The following is a 19,647-nucleotide window of genomic DNA, read 5'->3' as shown; positions in this document are numbered from 1 at the left end:
GCTTTTCTCTTCTTTACTGTTTTGTAATTTTCATTTTATAACATGCCGATACTTTTTCGTCATATCCCAAAAAACTTTTTTTTTTTTCTTTTTTCCCTAAAAAAATCTATCGAGAGGAGTATTATCTTCCGGATATATGTTACTCCTATGATGCGGGGACATGACGAGGCAGCAAACTCAGTAAATATTGGACCGCCACGTTTCGAGACAAGTGCTATCTTTTCAAAGCTCATAAGCTGTCTACAAAAGGACTCTTGGTTTGCCACTTGCCCTTTCAACATTTATCTTTGCCACAGGACCAAAGCTCAGAAAAACAGCATTTGCTCTCAGTTAAGACTGATCTCTTTGTTGTAACTTATATTGTGAAATTGCAATTGAAATTAGCTTAAGCTAGAAGGAGCATAAAATATGGGTGGTTATCAGCTTCTTCACTTCTACACTACATCGCGTGTATCTAGCTTGAAACTCCTCGCACGCCCCTTTGTTCCTACTTTACGGGTATGTGTACTATTTATTTTCTCCAGTTTCTTCTTTCTATATTTATTGCTTTATTATAGACTGATGGTTTTTCCAAAGCTCAACTTACAATGTTTATTACTTTTTGTATAAGACATTCTGGTAGAATTTAGATAAATCAGATACAAAAGGCATCACACAGCCGATCCAAATAATTGGAACAGATCATGAATTAGAGGATGGCTGTTCACATCCAATCCAATCCAATTAATTTGAAAATGAGGGTGAGCAACACATTAGTAACAAGTCCAAAAGTTCTAACGAGGGGATGCAATTTATGTGACAGTAATAAATTACACATAGAGTTCAAGAAAGAGGCATTAAAAAGTAAGAAAGACTTTGAAATTTGTGATTTTAAATATATCATGATATTTATGTGAGTTATTTTTAACTATAAAAAGTATGTTAATTTTTTAAACGAATTAATAAGATAATAGTATCGCATGTAAACAGCTAAGTTGTTCAGACTCGGGTGCGGGTATCTGATACGGGTACGGATTGGAGTGTCGGATTCGACAAAATCTAAATTTTAAGATTCGGGGGTGCAGATCCAGGTATGGATACGGGTGCTGGGATTAGGCTAAGCACATTCAAAATTATAAAAATAGAGCTATAAAGAACACGACCCATTGAATTCTTGGTTTTTCTCTGTTTTGCCTGAAACATGAAGCAATGAATATGAGACAAAAGGGCTATAATATTGAAGGTATGCCATTATCATATCTTCAATGTGTTTTATCTTTCATTTTGAGAAATCAAAATCTCAATTCTCCTCCAAATTTGTCCATGGACTCCGGTCGAAGTATCCGAAGTTGGTTTACCATATTCGAGACGTATCCCGCTCCCTCTTCCGCTCCCGTCCCATATCGAAACGGGTGCGGCATAAAAAACAAAGAGTCTGCGCAACTTAGGTAAACAGTGTAAAAGAGGTACTAGCATACTTAGTCCCTGTTATCCATAGAGTTATAGGTTTCAATATTTTGAAAATTATTTTAAATGAGTGTTCATTTATCATACTGGTTTGTTATTTTAACTTCAAACTTGAAATATGAAATTTAAAAAACATGTTTTGAGAGTAATTTTACGTTTTCACTCAAAACTTCGTATTCAAGCACAATTTTAATTTATATATCTTTTTTTTTCTTTTTCAAATATCAACCAACTTACCCGACTTGAGCAACTTCTTTAAGTCACAGTTACACTTTGAGACCATGTAGCTCCGCTCCAGTAGTCAACAATGAGGATGTGCAATTCATCTGGTGCAATCAGCAGTGCCCCTGCTTCGTACCCATTTTGATTAGCCATGCCATTGAAGTCAAATTTTGTTGATACTAAAAGACAAGTCCTCCGTATAACCATTTTGCTATGAATAAACTTGATTTTTGGTCCTTTATTCCTTTCAATTTCTGCAAACGCTACAAGCTTCATTATTAATTCTGTGATATGCTTAATTTACTCTGACATATGGAGCAGAGGTATACAAAGGAAAGTTACGAACACCATGCAGAAGAGAAAGCGCCTACGACTGCAGAGGAATTCACAAGAGTGGCAGAAGAAATGGCAGAGGAGAAAGAGCATCAGGGATTTGCCAGCCAAACAGTGGACAAGGCACAAGATGGCATGAAAGAGGCTACAACAGTAAGTGACTCAAATCTTGAATCTGTTAAGGAAAGTTTTAAAGAGGATCCTGGAAAAGGGAATTTTCATAAGAATGGTGATGACTCTGATGACCTCCTTAAAAGTACCCCACATGAACAAATTAGTAGTTAAAATAATCTCAATATAATCAATCTCATGTTAGATCCTGAGATTAGAGTTGTAATTAACCTAGTGATGCAACTTACCGTTTCCTTAATAATAGTTCTGGGAACCTAATGAAATGTATATTCCCTTGTACTTTCTTTCTTTTAAGTTTACAAGGGATGTTATATTTAGTCACGAGTTACATACATGAAGTGCTTTTTTGGTTAACTAGCCGGTGTTCGAACTTATTATTGGATTCATGCAGTAAGAAGCTTAACATTCATGAAAGCATACTATCAAATGTTTAGCACTTTAGCCCTTTCTACCCAGGGCAAAGATGTAAATATACCCTTAATTTTGCCATTTAAAGAAGATATACCTCTCGTCACAAAAGTAGTGTATATATACCCCTGCCGTTATAAAATAATGCAAATATAGCCTTTTCGCTGACGAGATTTATTTTTAAAAAAAATCCTTTAGGTTATTTTTTAATTTAAAAAAATGTCACGTGACTTTAAAAAAAAAGTCTACTCATTTTTTTTTTTGAGTAGACATAACTTTCTAAGGCCACATGATATTTTTTTTTCTGGTGGGTTGGGTCTGGTTTGTTTTGAAAAAATGAGTAGATTTATTTTTTTAAAGTCACCGAACGCACCCGACGCACCAGAAAAAAAATAAATTACCATGTGCCTTTAGAAAAATATGTCCACTAAAAAAAATGGATGGACTTTTTTTTAAGGGAAAAGGGTCAAAAATACCCCTCTACTTTGGAAAAAAGGCTAAAAATATCCTCCGAACTTATTTTGGGTCAAAAATACCCCTCCCATCCTTAAAGTTTTCAAATATACCCCTATCTTGACGGAAATTATCCCTCAAAATAACTTTCAAATTATTTTTAAATCCGCTCCATCATTTAAATCCGACCCAACTAAATAATAACCCGTAAGATTCCCTTATTCCCTCAAATTCGTAGGTATGAAGTTTGAGGGAATTAGGGCAATAAGGGGATCGTATGAGTTATTGTTTAGTTGGATCAGATTTAAATGATGGAGCGGGTTTAAAAAATGATTTCGAGTTATTTTGGGGGATAATTTCCATCAATACAGGGGTATATTTGAAAACTTTAAGGATGAGAGGGGTATTTTTGACCCAAAATAAGTTCGTAAGGATATTTTTAAATTTCTTTTTCCAAAGTAGAGGGATATTTTTGACCCTTTTCCCTTTTTTTAAAGTCATGTAGCCTTTTTTTTAATTAAAAAATAACCTAAATGATTTTTTTTTTAAAAATCCGTCAGTGAAGCTGAAAAGGATATATTTGCATCATTTAATAACGGCAGGGGTATATTTACGCCATTTTGTAACGGCATGGATATATATACACCACTTTTATAAAGAGGGATATATTTACTCTGAATCGCAAAGTTGAGGGGCTCTAAATTGTAAAGTTGAGGGATATATTTGCACCTTTCCTTTCTACCAAAGAGGACTCTAAGGATGGGCTATATTTGTAAAATTTTTAGCACTTTAGTGCTTTCTACGAAAGAGGGTACATCTATAAGGATGGGCTATATTTCTAAGGACCGAATTCGACTTTGAGGGCTATATCTCTAAAGGTCGAATCCGACTTCTGATCGTAGGAGCTTTTATTCTACTAAGCTTCTTGAGGGTAGAAATGGCTCATATTTGGGTACATATTTATCTTAGTTTATCTATGCGGCAAATGAAAAATCGTGTGTTTACACTAAAAATTATATTATAACAAATAATATTTTTACGACCTTACTCATTAATTATACCTGAACTGGTTTAATTATTTACGATTGGTACGTCAAATTCTATTGAAACACCTTATGTTTAAAGCTACAATTATTAATATATATATAGAAAATTTTACGAGATACAGTAATTGATTCACCATTTTTCAAGAACCTTTTGTCACGACCCAAATCGATGAGTCATGATGAGTGCCGACACCTCTGCTGACCAAACACTCCAATACTCGTACCTGGATCTCACTGACAACAAGGTGGTCCATATCTGACTCTGTAAGAACAACACCATAAACTCACAACCACATGTGTATATATGTACATACTGAAAATAACACTGCAAGCCGACTAGGCTGCTACATATGATGTTCAACAATATAAGAGCTGACAAGGCTACATGACATCCCAACTATGTACAACTGTCTACAGACCTCTAGTGGAGTACAAAGCTGTAGAAAGGACGGGACAGGGCCCTGTCATACCCCTATATACATTGTCAAAAATAGCGTACCAAATATAGACTGCAGGTCCAAATCAAATAGAGCGCACTGACTACAGCTGGGTGGAAGTCCTACTGAGCTGGACCACCTCTCTGTCTACCTGAACCTGTGGGCATGAACGCAACCCCTCGAGCAATAGGGGAGTCGGTACAAATAATGTACCGAGTATGTAAGGCGTAAAAATAACATGTACATCTGAATGTATCTGTACAACTCTATATAACTGAAAGTGCCTCTAAGGGCGTATGATATGCATACTTTTGTTCAAAATCATATACATATGATATAACTATTAGTGATGAGGAACATACAGGCCGATCTATATATGTCAGTGCTGAGAAACGTATAGCTCGATCCATATCTCATCTCATCCTGCGCCGGGGTAATCTCATAATCTGCCCACTACAGTGGTGTGCACATCTACCTGCCTGCCCGGCCTACTGTAGCACGGTCTTTTGTGTAAGAAAATAGCTATATATATAGTATAAACGCATGAAAGACTCATAAAAGGAGACTCTGAACTCCTCGGGATACGTAGGAAGCAAGTATGACAGTATATTAAATCTCTGGAAACTACAAACATGAAATATAGGAGGCCAAGGATACGAATATCCCTACACTATCTAAGAATCGAGTCTTTGGAACTCGCTTGCTACTTCGTTTATTCGTATCATAAGGATCATGCCAAAATGAAAGAAAGAGATAGCCTTAACATACCTTATCCGCTTCTCAAGCTAACTATGCTTATGCCTCCGGCTTGACGAATCTACACACAAGACCAAATATGTCAATTATTAGTCCAGAACGCTTACATTCCCACCTTTAAATTAGTCTAACACTTAACGAAATTCGTACAGCATCTCCTTTGTAAACTTAACAATCCCTCAATTTCTAATTCAACCCAAACATCAACAATAACATCAACAACAACAATACCGATATCTACATATCAAAATATGATCAATTCCATCCCACAACATCTCCCAAAACAGCCCCTACCCTCAACATAAACTCAATTAACTTACTGCTTCCATAACTATGTTTTCTTCACTTTAAAATTACTAAAACTCTTGGTATTCAACTCAATAACAAAGGTAAGAATCATATACATACCTTGAAGGAACTAGAACTCCAAAAATTAAGCTTCACCTCCAACTCCTAAGCTCAACAACTTCAATCAAACCCTAGGAACAACTTTCCCTTCACAAGCTCGGGTTCACGGGGCTTGGATCTTGCTAAAACTTCATCCATATAATGGAAAATGTTGAGAGGAAATATTTTAGGGTTTTCTCTGGTTGGGGGAATGAAAATAATGAGGGTAAAACATAAGGGGCTATATCTATATAAGTGGAACAAAAAGTTCCAGCGGCTGTGGGTTGACGAGCGGGTCGACGGCCCGTCAACATGTCTACGGTCGTCGACATGCACCGTCCTTTTTGCCACCTGAGATTCAGGGGCTTTTGCAAGTTGACGGTGTGAAAGGACGCCTCATCGATATGTCGACGGGCCGTCCCTTTGCACCGTTGATGTGCGTTGATGCCTGAATCCCTGAGCTGCTCCGATCCGTGTCGGTTCGATTCGTTTAACTTCTAATCAAATCGTATTGCAAGGAACATATACTTGTACTTCGGTATACGCGAGGTAGGGCACTTAATATCTCAAAAACTCGGGTACAAATCTCCGTGGTAAGGGCATACGCAACTAGGAAACCATAAACTTTCTTACAACGAAAACGAGAGGCGTAACACCTTTAAATTCCTGGAAAGTAGTTAGTAATTCACAATCTTTTCAGAACCATTTTCAGCTATTTGAGGACTGTTGAACATTGAGTTTTGACAACTTGTCACTGATTTGACCCTTCAACCGTGTTATCGCATAATGTATAATACGAGTCCCTACGACGAATTAACTCTTCACCGTCTTAATAGACTTCGAATTTCGTTATGGTGTCGGCATCCCGTATTTCCCAATAATAAAGAGTTGTACAATACTAGCTTACTAAATATTCATTCATTTTTTCTGGAGCACTGATAAAATAACATGGATTTAATTTATATGCATTAATAACGTAAAAAGTTTTAAGGTAAATAAGTGTATTTTAATATATTTTAGTAGGTAGTTTATTTTATTTTTTTCAAGTTAGTAGTGTCATATTTTATGAACGATTATTTATAGTTATTTTTGGAGTACGAAAATGTAAAAGTTCTTCTTCGTTACAAGAATTAAACTCGTATGTGAAATGTAAGTGATCTTATTCTTCGAATAGATTCACGCAAGAGCAAAGGAAGAACGATGAAAACCTTATACATGCAAGAGAATCGTGGACATCACAGAAGGAATACATCAACTTTTAACAAATGGATAGAAGACATTCACACATGCAAGAGCAAATGAAGAAGAAATGTAAATCTTGTATTATTCATATAAATTGAATCGTGGAACATTACATTGACTTTTAACAAATGGATCGAACATCGAACGAACTATACTCTATATAATTTTTTCCTTTGTTGTATTTCTTTCTTCAATCAATCAAAGTAAATAAAACAATTACGTGGCATTTTCAAATCAATAACGGCCCCATAAACTATTTACGAGCATAAAACAATTGTGAATCTTCAATGTCGGTGCCTCTTTCTAGCCCATGCAATTTTGCAAATAATCCAACAAGAGGGGCTGTGTTATAAGTACAAGCTTCTGTTTGCATGTAATTCCTCCTATGATCATTGAACCGGTCCTTGTTATCCGGCCCACCAACAAGTGCCCCGATTAGAGTATTCGGGTTCGGGTTCTTGCGTCCGAACCAATTGTCATAGCCTTGGGTACAACTGATGAAGCTCTTGCGCTTCTTGTACGAGTCAACCGATGCACCCCTATGGTGCACCCTTCGGGGATACTTAGGTCCGTAACCAACCAAGTAGCTCATGCCTCTCGGGTTCAAACCCAAGATATAGTCAACCTGTTATTTTTTGCAAGCAAGAATTGATTATACAAAATATTGTTAATCAAATATTAGTCTTATTATCACAATTCGGCTTGTAAGGAGTTCACCACCTTAGATGGGTGATTTTAAGGCTTTATTTTCAGTGTCTACGCAACTTTTAGGCAACAGATCCATCTGAATCCAGTATTTTCAATGTGGAGTACAAATGTATTTGTGAAAATCCATTAAAATCTTCAAAAATACTAGATCTGAATTCATGATTGTGTTAGTGCAATAAATTTAAATCTCGGTATCTTAAATGTCAAATTCATCGAGTTTAAATTATAAATCTACTTATGTTTAGTACTTTCTATATCAAATTGTCACTACTTTGTACTAGTTTTGAACATTGTCAACATATTGTGTGTGAATATGTAGACGCGCTATTTTTTTTTTTAAATTTATATACGGAGACAAAAATTATTTAGTGAAGCAATATTGAATGACACAACATTAGAGTAGTAGAAATCATCATAAATTCTCTAAAAATAATAAAAATGAGAATTGACCTGTGATTTTGCAAATGCGAAGATTTCTTCGGGGCCCACCAAACGACGTTCACATCTAGCCATCTGATTGGTTTCCCTGAGATGATCGGAATAGACCATGAGGAGAAATGCTGCATTTGAGACGTATTGCATGTTGTTCCATTGGCGGATGTACAGGAGACCCCCTGGGGTGCGATGTACATTAGTTTTATTGTTCTGGTTCATACATGCACAAACATAGTGTTCAGCTTTCGAACGATATTCTTGGAGAATTTTGTTGTGTTCTTTTTCTCCCTTCCCTTGTCCTGGCAACTTCAAAAAAAAAAAGAAAAAGAAAAGCTTAAGTTGTACTATACATCAAACAAATCATTTATAATGTAATTATAGGTAATTTTTTGTAAATCATATTATTGGTGTACAAAAAAATTATGTTGTCAATGCATAGAACTTAGTGCTAATTAAGCACGAAGATTGTTTACAGGACAAACCAATGACCAAGTCCCATAAATTGAAACATTATTATGTGTTCAAATTGAATGACTTTTAAACCACAAACAGGGAGATACTACAGAGGTGCTTGATTTTGGACTAACTATCGATCTCACTACGAACAACTTGCTTTAACGAAGATTTTGCCTTAACTAGATTTTGTGTGGTGTTTGTGTTCTCAAAGACAAGGGTCCCTTCTTGTCTCTATGAAATTAATCGATCTAACATAAAATCACTATTTTCTGAGCCTACATCTACATCTCAACAAGCGTCAAAACTTACCTATCTGGTTTTATTGCTATATGCCAATTTCCGTCGAGTTTAAGCTCTATGTATTGAAATTGTAAATTGTACACAATTAGGTGACAATTGCAGATAACTCAATTGAATAAACGTTACTTAATAATTTAGAATAAATGGTAAGCAACATGTTCAGGGTGGGATGAAGCCTGATAGCAACAGATTCATACGAACTTAATAATTTTAATGTGAGGTACAAATTTATTTGCATTCACTTAGAGTGCAATAAATAGTATATAGGTCTAAAACTATAATTTTAAAATTTTGGTAGGTTCAATGTTAAGATCCTTAAAGGTTGAATCGATAGAGTTCAAATCTTAAATTTGCTTCTGAACCTGTTACATACCAAATTACAAGTACATATAAGGTAATTTTTTCTACACTGTCAGTGGGTATAACTTAAATCATTTTCCGAATATGTGACTTCTTTATAATAGAACTGGATTATATTTAAAAACATGCCGATTAGGGTCATAGTTGAAAAGGAAACTCATCATTTTCATGCTTGATTTTGGACTAATTCTCCCTCCATTAGTAACTTGATTTAACATAAATTGCGCCGGTATATTGTTTGCATATATTCTCAAAGATAAGGATCCTCCTTGTCTCTATGAAATTAATCTCGTTTGTCACGAAACAATATTTTCAGAGCCTACATTTACGACTCAACATCTGTCACAGCACACCTAATTTTATTGATATGTACATGCTATATTCCTAATATTGACTATGCAAATGCAAGTAAGTCCATGTCTAAAGTAATTAAAAGTAAAAACGAAAGAGAGAGGAGTGCAAATGAGATTGTACCACGCATGCATGCATATGTATTCTTAATTCTCAATAATAATAGGAATAACAACTAAAGCATAGATGTTCTACCTAACCAACGATACATGAAACTATCTTAAGGTAACCCATCAAAATCAAAGTTCCAAAATAATGTATGTATTTACTTAATTAAAAAAAAAAAGACTAATACTTTTTAAATTGTATACATGGAGGACTAATTCTTTTTGGTAAAATGATATATTAATCAATAAAAGTTGTATGAAAAATTGATAGATGAAAAGAATATATTAGCAAATTACCTTAGAGGCAAGTAGCTGGAGGCCAGCGTATTTGATGTCCCAACTGAATTCGGAGATGGCCCAAGTCGTACCGCCAAAAGATTGAGCATTTTGTAATGCATAAGTTAAATAATAGGACTTGTCGGTGGCCTTGTAGAGCCACATAGCTGCCCATAACAACTCATCTTTGTAACCACTCAACGATGGATAGTAACCTTTGGCTGCTCCTACACTTGCATCATATTTCCCTCTAAACTTGTCACCAAACTCAAACAACTACAACATTGGAATCAATTAACTGTATTAATTAAGTAGTTAACAAACAAATTTTTGGAATATCTAGTTAACAAACAACTTTTTGGAATATCTCCTTAAAATCTCACTTTAAATGTACTCGTTTCATTTCAATTTATGTGACATTGACTAGTGACGGAAACAAATTTTTCATTAAGAGTATATTCAATGTATAAAGACGTATACACACCAAGAAGCCAAGGATTCAACACCTATTAATTATATATATTAAAATTCAATTTTAATCTTGTATATACAATATAATTTTCTAGAGAATAGAATTTGGTTGAACCCTCTAGTGCTCCCCTAGCTCCGCCTGTGTGTGAAATATTTTGAAACTTATAACCTTAAACATGTCATAACATTTGTGTGGTTATATAAGCTTTTCAGTTTCATTAAAGATAAATAGGAAGTGGAAAAATAATTATTTCCAAAATTAAAAATTTGTCATTTTTTCGCAATGAATTAACGGATAAAGTTTACCACATAAACTAAGCGAACGGAGTAGGCCACTTGCTTTTACACTAGCATTCTGCCATTGTGTTTTTTTTTTTTTTTTTTTTTTTTTTTTAATGTATTCAAACAACGTCATTACTAGAAAATTTGTTAGTTACCTGTTCTGCATGGACCAGGAGAAGGTGAGAATAATGTGGATTTGTTCTCCTAAACAAAATTGACGCCGCCGCCAAGGCGGCTGCTGTCTCTCCGGCCACATCCGACCCCGGGTGAGCCTCGTCGATCTTGTAAGCTCGACGAGATGTGGTCATGTCCTCCGGCCTTTGCCAACAATAATGATCTGTGTCTCCCTCACCTACCTGGCGAATTCAGAATTTAGACGTTATAATTTCTGAGTCGAAAATATAAATTATACTAAAGCATGAGCTATAATTATGGATATGACCCAAAAATTGGAATTCAAAGAAATCACCATCTTGATTTACGTCCATAAAGACAATTACAAATGGACCCACTTAGAAATCAAAAGAGGAAGCAGAATGTGACGGGTAAACTCATAGACTTCAATGCAGCAAATTAAAACAGTTTTTTGGGCGTGACTGAAGGGTTTTTTTCTCACCATAGGACAAGTTAGAATTTCAATTTTATAGGTTCTGATTTTAGAACAACGACTTCAAATACTAATAAATGAGTTCTAAATTTTATACGTGTATATATTTAATGAATTTTTTAACACAAACCTGAACCCAGAGGACGTGAGGATGAGTGTGGGCTTTGACGAAATAATCAGTGCCCCATTTGATGGCCTCTAGCGCGTACTTATACTCGCCTGCGGCTGCTATATCTTCGCCGTATTCAATGACACTCCATGAAAGCATCGTTATTGTGAAAGCCATCGGAAGTTGAAACTTAACATTGTCGCCGGCGTCATAATAACCTCCCACCAAATCCACCTATTAAAGTATCAAAAAACGTAAATACAACGAAAGAAAAAGATACACAAAAATGTCAATGATAGAATGAGAAAAAATGTACGGGATGTCAATAAAAAAGATAAATAAGAATGTGAATGGAAGAGCGTGAAATTTTACAGACTCCTTGATCAAGGCCATCAACAAAAAAGATAAATAAGAAAATCAATGGAATAGTGGAAACAGGGACATTTCAGCAAACCCCTTAATAAAGGTCGTCAACAAAAAAGATACATAAGAATGTCAATGATAGAGCGGGGAAGTTTTTGCAGACCCCTTGATGAAGGCCGTCAACAGAAAAGATAAATAAGAATGTCAATGATAGAACCGCGAAATTTGCAAACCCCTTGATCAAGACCGTCAAAGCAAAAAGATAAATAAGAATGTCAATGATAAAATCAAAAAAAAAAAAGGACCACTTGAGCAAGGCCATGACCAAAAAAAGATACTAGTAATAAGAATGTCACTGAAAAAATTGGAAAAAATGTACGGAGCACTTGATCAAGGCCGTCAACAAAAAAGATAAATAAGAATGTCAATGATCATAAAGCGGAGAAAATGTACGGACCCCTTGATCGAGGCCGTCAGTGAGGCCGGAATGGTGACGCCAAATGGCTCTTTGATTGTATGGCAAACGACCAGAGCGTTGAGCTTCGAAATAAAGGAGACTTTTAGAGAGTGCTTCTGAGTAATCTAATGATTGAATGAGTGGAATAACAAATGCAAATGTAAAAGCTAGTGATATCCATTGTTGAAGAAACCATATTTTTCTTGAAGCTTTGCACTGATTTTTTAAAGCTTCCATGGCTTTGTGGTACTCTTTCCCTCTCTCTATTTTCCTCTTATATTTATACATATACATGACATGGCTAGCACGTGATTTTAAAGAGTAGTAGAATTTTTACACTCACTTGTGTCGTAATTTCAGTCCTTTGCTTTGCTGTCTAGATGTCAAATTAAAGTTGGAAAATCTTGAAATAATTGTCTTTATATTTTGGATCTATTTTTAATTTAGTTGCATATGTTGTGGTGACCTTTTTTTTTTTATGCTATCAGGTTATCTTAACTTAAACTACATGTAGGTTGTTCTCCATGTACAAATTTATAGAAAAGTACCTAATTAAAGTGCTTGTGCGCTACACTGATAATACAAAAATATTTATATTATTAGAATATCAGTGTCTGTAACTTGAATAATCTCTAAGTACGATTTATCAGTGGCTCCTCAAACTTAGTGTAATTACTTACTATTTAATTTGGTGGTATAAAAAAGTGTTCAGCGTTCGGTGGAAAAAAAAGTGTTCGATGTAGTACATGAATCTTATTCATGGTCTTTCTATTCCAAAATTTGTATACGTTTGTATTATGTGAATCTTGTTATTACACTATTTTGAACCACTAAGAATATATGATTGGACGGATAAAGTTATTTCACTCTTAACTAAAGGTTTTATGTTCGAGTCCTAAATTCCAAATAGAGAGTGATTTCTCCTTTAATGAATCTTACACAGCTCAAATCTTAATTAGTCAGGCTAGAAAATTTCGGACAAATATGTGCATTATATGTATGAATACCTATGTAGAAAATTTTCATTTCATATTGAACATCATCTATCAAAATGCTATACTATTATCAAACTAGTTTGTACCACTCTATATTTGCCCTCAATTTGTGGGGGCACCAAATTAAAATGAGTGGCCATCTTCAACAAGAACAATTACATATTAATTAAGCACATAAGTAAGTGAAAGCATAAACAAAAATCACAAGCCAAAAAGAGTAAAACGCGTGCTTTGGCAATATGAATAACTCAAATATTGTACTTAATTACTAAGTACTACTTAGTTAATTAACTAATTAATCAAATCCTTGTGCAAGTTTCCACTCAGATTCCTAGTAACCATTACAAACCCTCTTTCGTTCTTTTTTATTATTAGTGTTGGGAGTTGGGACCCTTAAAGCAGTCCATTATAATAATTAATTCTCCTCGTTTGTCATGTTTTAATGGTTTGGGTACAATGAATTGTAACAAAACTACCTAAACTTCCTGGAAAAAATATACAGAAAATATTCATACACGTATTCATTAATGGACGTTTAGCTACTCAACACTGTGATGTTATAACTAACGGTTCTTACCAACAATTTCTTGAATAATTCTTGGTCTTTATAATTAATTAACGAAGCACTATGTTTAGCACATCAACGAGTAAAATTTGTCGGAAAAATTTAATGGTCGTATTGGTTAGCTACCTGAACTTTCACCTTATGTGAGATTAATTTGAACACATAGCTCGTATCCAATTGGTTAGCTATACACTCAATGAATAGATCAATTCAACAATAATACAGCATGCATCTTCTACATACATTTTTAGCATTTAATTATGGTTAGTCAATTTGTGTTTTCGCCTTATGAATCTATCACTTGATTGTGGTATGCAAAGTCAGATCCAGAATTTGAATATTATGGGTTCGAAATCGGAATTCTATCACAGCCTTTTTGATTTACTGAATTCAAAATTTATTACTTGTATTTATTTAATACTTAATTTTTAACATATACACATGGTCTGGACCAAAATTATTGGATTCAGATGAACCTGTGGCGTATTGACTACAGCCATCTTGGGGTACATTATGTTAGTTTGATTTGATCTAAACTTCAGATGTGAATAAGTGTTTAAATTTACCCTGTTAAGTGTTAATTATGTGAAGAAAAAAGGGAATAAAATCTGTCCTTGGTTCTTTTCTTATTATAGCATGTTTGTGATTGATAGTTTGGTGAATTGCATGTACCCAAAGCCTAAAATTAGGATATCCATTGAATGGTTCTTTCTGAGAGTAAGAAGAATTCTGCTAAATCAACTTTAATGTGTGGAAATTGATTTAAAAGTTTATATGTGTCTAAATACAAAGCCTTTTGTCTTGGGCAATTAAAGCTTAGACCAATTTGGAAGCTAGATAAATATATTTAGTTCAATCATCAGATAATCTTTTAGTAAAATAATACGGTTATATATATTCATTTGCAATGACTTGTTAAGGTAATGAATTAATTCACATTTCGTTAAGCATACTCATTTACATTATTTACTCATCAATATGCCAGGGTATTGACATGTTACACTATAAAAGGAACAAATTTATGCAGTTTGACTAACTCCAAAATCCCCATCCGAGAAATAAACAAAAATCCAAATATAAATATGCCTAGTGGTGTTGGTGGTAGAAACAGTATTTTTATTATATGGAATTACCATGTACAAAAAGGTTGATAGGTACGAAATATAAGAATTAACACTAATTGTTTACTTCATAAGTTAATTATGAAGTAAAAAAGTATATCTATGTATTTTACATTCGTTTGCTTGGTACAAATACTGTATGCGAGTATGTAAGTTTTATTCTTACACTGCTCACCCATAGCAAGTGAAAAACCAAGAGTTGCGAAAAGCCAACGAAGTTTGTTGATCTAAGAATGGCATTTTAGTACACCTTTTTAAGGAACAAACATATGTTAATACTTTTAACGGAAAATTGTGACATGTTGTGTGCACTTATATGTAATCTATAAATATGTAATTAATTTCAAATAATTAATAAAATCAATGTTATAATTATTTTCACCCCCGAGTGATAAAATCGAAATGAAAAATGCATTTCATTATAAAAAATAAAAAAGGAAAACACGCACAGACAGTACTATATTTATTTCTTTGTGTATATGATTACACATTGTTTTTCACTTCAGTCATTTTAGATTCAGATGCTCTAACTACTGAGCTGATGTCCATCTAAAAAGAACAATTAGAAATTAGAGCCTTTGTATATTTTTTACACTTGTTAAGTCACAATCAGAAGTGAATGAGATTTTTCAAATGAAGAATCTTCTTCGCTTTTTCTCCTAATCTGCTAATCAAGTTGAAATTCAGAATTTTAACTTTGGTTCTGATTAGACAAAGTGTCGATGTTCAAGTTGCGTGGTTAGGTATGCTGAAGAGTGATCTATCGAACGCCTTTCGTAAAGAAAATTATACAGTATATGTAGATCAAAATAATTGTTGTTTATACACAAATATTAATTCTTCAACACGTTTAAAATAATTTCTGGTATCGCCACTGCCTGCATTCCTATTTCTAGTAAGTATTACTACAGAATCTTAAGAGATAAATTTTCTGATCTATCTTGGTTCCGCTAGTCAATTTAGCCCACAATTCCTTTTTAAGATGTAAATTTCACTCTACTTATATTTAGGATTTGTCTTATAAATTAGTTTCACTATTCACAGTGAATATCATCGCGATTCCTTGATGCTTCATTTTCCACAAACCATGTTGCAATGCCATAGATACAACATTCTTTTCTGTATTGATTCAATTTTATGGGATGTCCAGATGCAATGTAACCTTAGGGCGATTTGGGGTGTCAAGTGGACGAGTTATACTAAATTTGGACGCAAAATGAATTTAATTAATAATGGGAGGATCGTTGACCAGAATGACCAGCCTAAAATTGTTTTAGGCTGAGATGGACTGGATCAAAATGCTAAACAATAAGTCATAACCCAACAAGCCCAAATCTTGCAGAGCTCTAATTGTTTTCTTATAATTTCTTCAGTTATCAAATAAAACTGACAATCTTTTTTTATTAAAGCTCCATATAACATATGAAACAAAATAAAAAATTTCAGACAAAGAAATTCATGAGTCTATCTAGGATATATTTAGCCCAAAGCAGCAACATTTTTATATGGGCCAAAATAACTGGCTATAAAAGGGTTGAACTAACAAATCTTTAGCCCAAAGCAGCATAAAATGGGTCATTAGCTTACCCAATCTTGAGCTGGTTGACGGGTTATGCTTTCATAAAATAGATTCGTCATTTGTTGAAATCTCTTTTCTGATTTGAAATGATAAAAATAATATCATACAGACTAAGCGATATTTTTCATCTCCTACCTTTGTCCAATGTTCGTATTGAAGCTCGATTAAATTTGAACTGGCGTTGCAATGTCCCACGTAGGAGGGTAAAACACTCCCTCCTAACAAACACAACTCCATACACAGGGCTCCTATCTAAGAACCTTTAAGGCTAAATGAATTCTTACTACTCTATCACAGCCTTGATGCTCTTAGATGAAGCAATTTAAGAAGCTGGATTTCGATAATGAACGAGTAACCAGTTATACATAGCGCATTTCTAAGAGGATAATAATATCCATATGGAAATGAGTTGCTACTAGTCAAGGGGGACAGTAAATATATAGTTTGTACTTTGATTGAATGGTCCGGTTAAGCATGCCTCAAAACCAAATTTTGAAGACCTTCAACCATAAATATCAAAAGGGAAATTCCCTTCCCCTGCTCAGAACTGAACATTGGTAGCACAAATATATCGGAACAGCAAGAGTTAATAATAGGATAATTAATTAGCATTAAAGACCCAAAGTCTAACCATCCATAAGCAATTCATAACTAAAATACATTCAAAATAGTTTGGCCAATATAAACCGAAGACAATCTAATTTACGCTGGCCATAACCCTCCGATATAAAGCTAACCCAAATATCCACCAGTCTGATGCAGCATAGCATCGATTTCATCTCCATCCTCCATCTCAAGCTGTTTCAAAAACAATAACAAAAAGTAATGAGAAAACACATTACAGAATATATGAAGTGTAGGAAATTGTGGACATATATGTCCAGTACTCTGACAGGAAAAGGAGCGTTGGCTGGTCAAGAAAAAGGGAGAGACAGAAACCTCATCAGGAGTCTGCTCGAGCCTGAGGCGACGTCCGTCAAACAGGAATGCAATAGAGTTGAAGTCCACAGACTGCCTATCACAGTAAGCGTTCATGAGCTTCTTCAGCTGCGTGCTTCTCTTAATCCTGAAAAACACCTCATTTCCGTCCTACAAAAAGCGGTCAACTTCAGAGATTCCGTATAACAGAATACAGATTATTGTCATTCAGATATTTTTCCACATAAAAGGATAGGTGACCTACTTCAGCTATACAAATTAGCCAAAACACAAAAAGATTAACAAACAAGTAAAATTCACACAAGAAAGAACAAGAAGCAGAGAGTTCTTAAATACTACATACTTCAATAGTTATTCTGTTTTTAGTCAAAGATCATCAAGGTTTGTCTTCTTTACGGTACCATCCAAAAAGATGAGGCATGTTCAAGCAAAACAATTTATTCAGTTTTGCTTTCATTGTTTTGCCTCCTCTTTTGAACTTTTTTCTATAGGAAGTTAAGTTTTCAGATGATTAACATATCAGTTAAGCCACAGAAGAGAACAAAAAATGAAATTCAACATGAGAATATGAACAACGGTGTAATAGAAGGGAATGGAGCAGATATACCTTTTATTACCTTCCTTTTTTAGAAAGAATGTACCTTTCAAAACATATTAAGGTTGTGGAAGCATAAATGGATTTGTAAAGTCATTCACAAACAACAGCTTTACCATGTTGCTCACAATACACTACTGATATTTTCCTTTTTCTTTTATAAATATGGTGCTTGAGCCAACTTGTGTACACCTCAACTATTCCACAGGATACCCACACTCGTTGATACACAAGACACTAAATTTTTTCGAGTCAAATCAAGAACAAATAAACATCACACAAGCACACTACATGGATAAACTGTAAATCTATATTTTATCTTCATTCCGGAAGGTCATTTAACTATAGCAGATATATCGAATAAACAAGATCACTAAACTGATCGATAAGACGATAACTGGCACAAATAAACTGACTATGCATTGGTCTTTACCATCAGTTGCCAGCAGGAAAAGGAAACCTAAAGTCTATACTCTCCTTTATGCTCCACGGCTTTGATCCAGTAGTAAGAGCACAACATGTGATTTTTACAAGTCAAGGGTTCGAAAGCCTAGTATATAAGTGGAAAAGGGTAACGGGACGGGTCCCTTATCCACCGAATTTCCAACTGTTCCGTAATTCACCAAATTTCGAATTTCAATTGGCTATGTCCAAAGCATAACAGCCCTAAAAAAACTCCTTTTGAAACTCGGAGTGTACCCAAAAACACAAAATTCAAAACATAGTAAAATAGCACAGTCCCAAAAGAAAAAAGAAAAAATCCAAGCAATCACTTGATCACAAAGTAAAACATCAAAATTCACATATAATTACAGCCCTAATTTGCAAAATCTCGCAATCAAGACTCAAAAGTGTACCCAAAAACACACATTTTAAACCCTAACACAAACAGCAGAACATAAAACAAAAACAAAAAACCGAAGTAATCACTTGATCACAAATAGCATCACTTAAAATTGCACCCAAAGCAACAAAAAAAAAAAAAAGAAAAAAAGAAAAAGAAAAAAAAAAGAGACACCTGGCTCTTGACTTTGAGGTTTATGTGACCAGCCTGATCAGCGGGCTTCTTGTCTTCTTCTTGTTGAGTGACTCCTGACATCTTTTTCTTTTTTTTTTTCCTTCTTCTTCTCTCTGTTCTCACTATGTTTCTGCCATTTTTTTAATGCTGTGAAACCCTTCTTATATCTCAAGGTTTTTTTCTAGAGATAAATGAACGGTCTAGATGAGTTTGTTAGTTTTAATCATGGGGACGAACTTGTTCCACGTCTATACGATGTCGTTTTGCTCATTAAATTTGAACTTAAAGATCTCGTGATTCTCGCCTTCTAGGCCCAATTCATTCTAGAGATTAATGAACGGTATAGATGAGTTTGCTAGTTTTAATCATGTGGACGAACTTGTTCCACGTCTATACGATGTCGTTTTGCTCATTAAATTTGAACTTAAAGACCTCGTGATTCTTGCCTTCTCGGTCATTTTAGAGATTAATGAACGGTCTAGCTGAGTTTGCTAGTTTTAATCATGCGGACTAACTTGTTCCACGTCTATACGATGTCGTTTTTGTGCATTAAATTTGAACTTAAAGACCAAATGATTCTTGCCTTCTCGGCCCAATTCATTTTAGAGATTAATGAACGGTCTAGATGAGTTTGCTATTTTTAATCATGCGGACTAACTTGTTCCATGTCTATACGATGTCGTCTTTGCGC

General features: G+C 34.5%; 3 protein-coding genes across 5 annotated transcripts; 1 reads left to right on the top strand and 2 right to left on the bottom strand.

Moving 5' to 3' along the window:
- Positions 1-268: 268 nt before the first annotated feature.
- Positions 269-6,925, top strand: LOC132037218 (uncharacterized). Of its 2 annotated transcripts, XM_059427693.1 has the most exons (3): positions 269-498; positions 1,990-2,154; positions 6,795-6,925. In XM_059427693.1, the coding sequence occupies exons 1-3, from the start codon at positions 409-411 to the stop codon at positions 6,822-6,824; spliced, it is 285 nt and encodes a 94-aa protein (XP_059283676.1). In that variant the 5' UTR covers positions 269-408; the 3' UTR covers positions 6,825-6,925. The 2 variants fall into 2 exon arrangements, with proteins under 2 accessions (XP_059283676.1, XP_059283675.1); XM_059427692.1 differs by lacking the exon at positions 6,795-6,925 and having other exon boundaries at positions 270-498; positions 1,990-2,485.
- LOC132037216 (endoglucanase 11-like) lies at positions 6,920-12,412 on the bottom strand. Of its 2 annotated transcripts, none has more exons than XM_059427690.1 (6): positions 12,145-12,412; positions 11,346-11,558; positions 10,764-10,964; positions 9,877-10,131; positions 8,021-8,311; positions 6,920-7,487 (listed from the first exon to the last, which is right to left on the bottom strand). In XM_059427690.1, the coding sequence occupies exons 1-6, from the start codon at positions 12,379-12,381 to the stop codon at positions 7,116-7,118; spliced, it is 1,569 nt and encodes a 522-aa protein (XP_059283673.1). In that variant the 5' UTR covers positions 12,382-12,412; the 3' UTR covers positions 6,920-7,115. The 2 variants fall into 2 exon arrangements, with proteins under 2 accessions (XP_059283673.1, XP_059283674.1); XM_059427691.1 differs by having other exon boundaries at positions 8,021-8,215.
- Positions 12,413-16,990: 4,578 nt separating this feature from the next.
- Positions 16,991-19,118, bottom strand: LOC132036802 (small ubiquitin-related modifier 1-like). Its single transcript, XM_059427189.1, has 3 exons — positions 18,957-19,118; positions 17,344-17,493; positions 16,991-17,202 (listed from the first exon to the last, which is right to left on the bottom strand). The coding sequence occupies exons 1-3, from the start codon at positions 19,035-19,037 to the stop codon at positions 17,137-17,139; spliced, it is 297 nt and encodes a 98-aa protein (XP_059283172.1). The 5' UTR covers positions 19,038-19,118; the 3' UTR covers positions 16,991-17,136.
- Positions 19,119-19,647: the final 529 nt, after the last annotated feature.

The sequence above is a fragment of the Lycium ferocissimum genome, chromosome 11 (genome assembly GCF_029784015.1).
Source record: "Lycium ferocissimum isolate CSIRO_LF1 chromosome 11, AGI_CSIRO_Lferr_CH_V1, whole genome shotgun sequence".
NCBI classification, from domain to species: Eukaryota; Viridiplantae; Streptophyta; class Magnoliopsida; order Solanales; family Solanaceae; genus Lycium; species Lycium ferocissimum.
The sequence above is the reverse complement of the archived record's forward strand: the minus strand, read 5'-3'. Positions and strand labels throughout refer to the sequence as shown.

Coding starts and splice junctions, on each gene's coding strand:
- LOC132037218 (XM_059427692.1), top strand. CDS start 409: ATGGGTGGTTATCAGCTTCTTCACTTCTACACTACATCGCGTGTATCT. Junction 499..1,989: donor CCTTTGTTCCTACTTTACGG/GTATGTGTACTA, acceptor CATATGGAGCAG/AGGTATACAAAGGAAAGTTA.
- LOC132036802 (XM_059427189.1), bottom strand. CDS start 19,037: ATGTCAGGAGTCACTCAACAAGAAGAAGACAAGAAGCCCGCTGATCAG. Junction 17,494..18,956: donor ACCTCAAAGTCAAGAGCCAG/GTGTCTCTTTTT, acceptor CGCTTTTTGTAG/GACGGAAATGAGGTGTTTTT. Junction 17,203..17,343: donor TCGAGCAGACTCCTGATGAG/GTTTCTGTCTCT, acceptor TTTTTGAAACAG/CTTGAGATGGAGGATGGAGA.
- LOC132037216 (XM_059427690.1), bottom strand. CDS start 12,381: ATGGAAGCTTTAAAAAATCAGTGCAAAGCTTCAAGAAAAATATGGTTT. Junction 11,559..12,144: donor CTGACGGCCTCGATCAAGGG/GTCCGTACATTT, acceptor ATACTTTAATAG/GTGGATTTGGTGGGAGGTTA. Junction 10,965..11,345: donor CTCACGTCCTCTGGGTTCAG/GTTTGTGTTAAA, acceptor TGAATTCGCCAG/GTAGGTGAGGGAGACACAGA.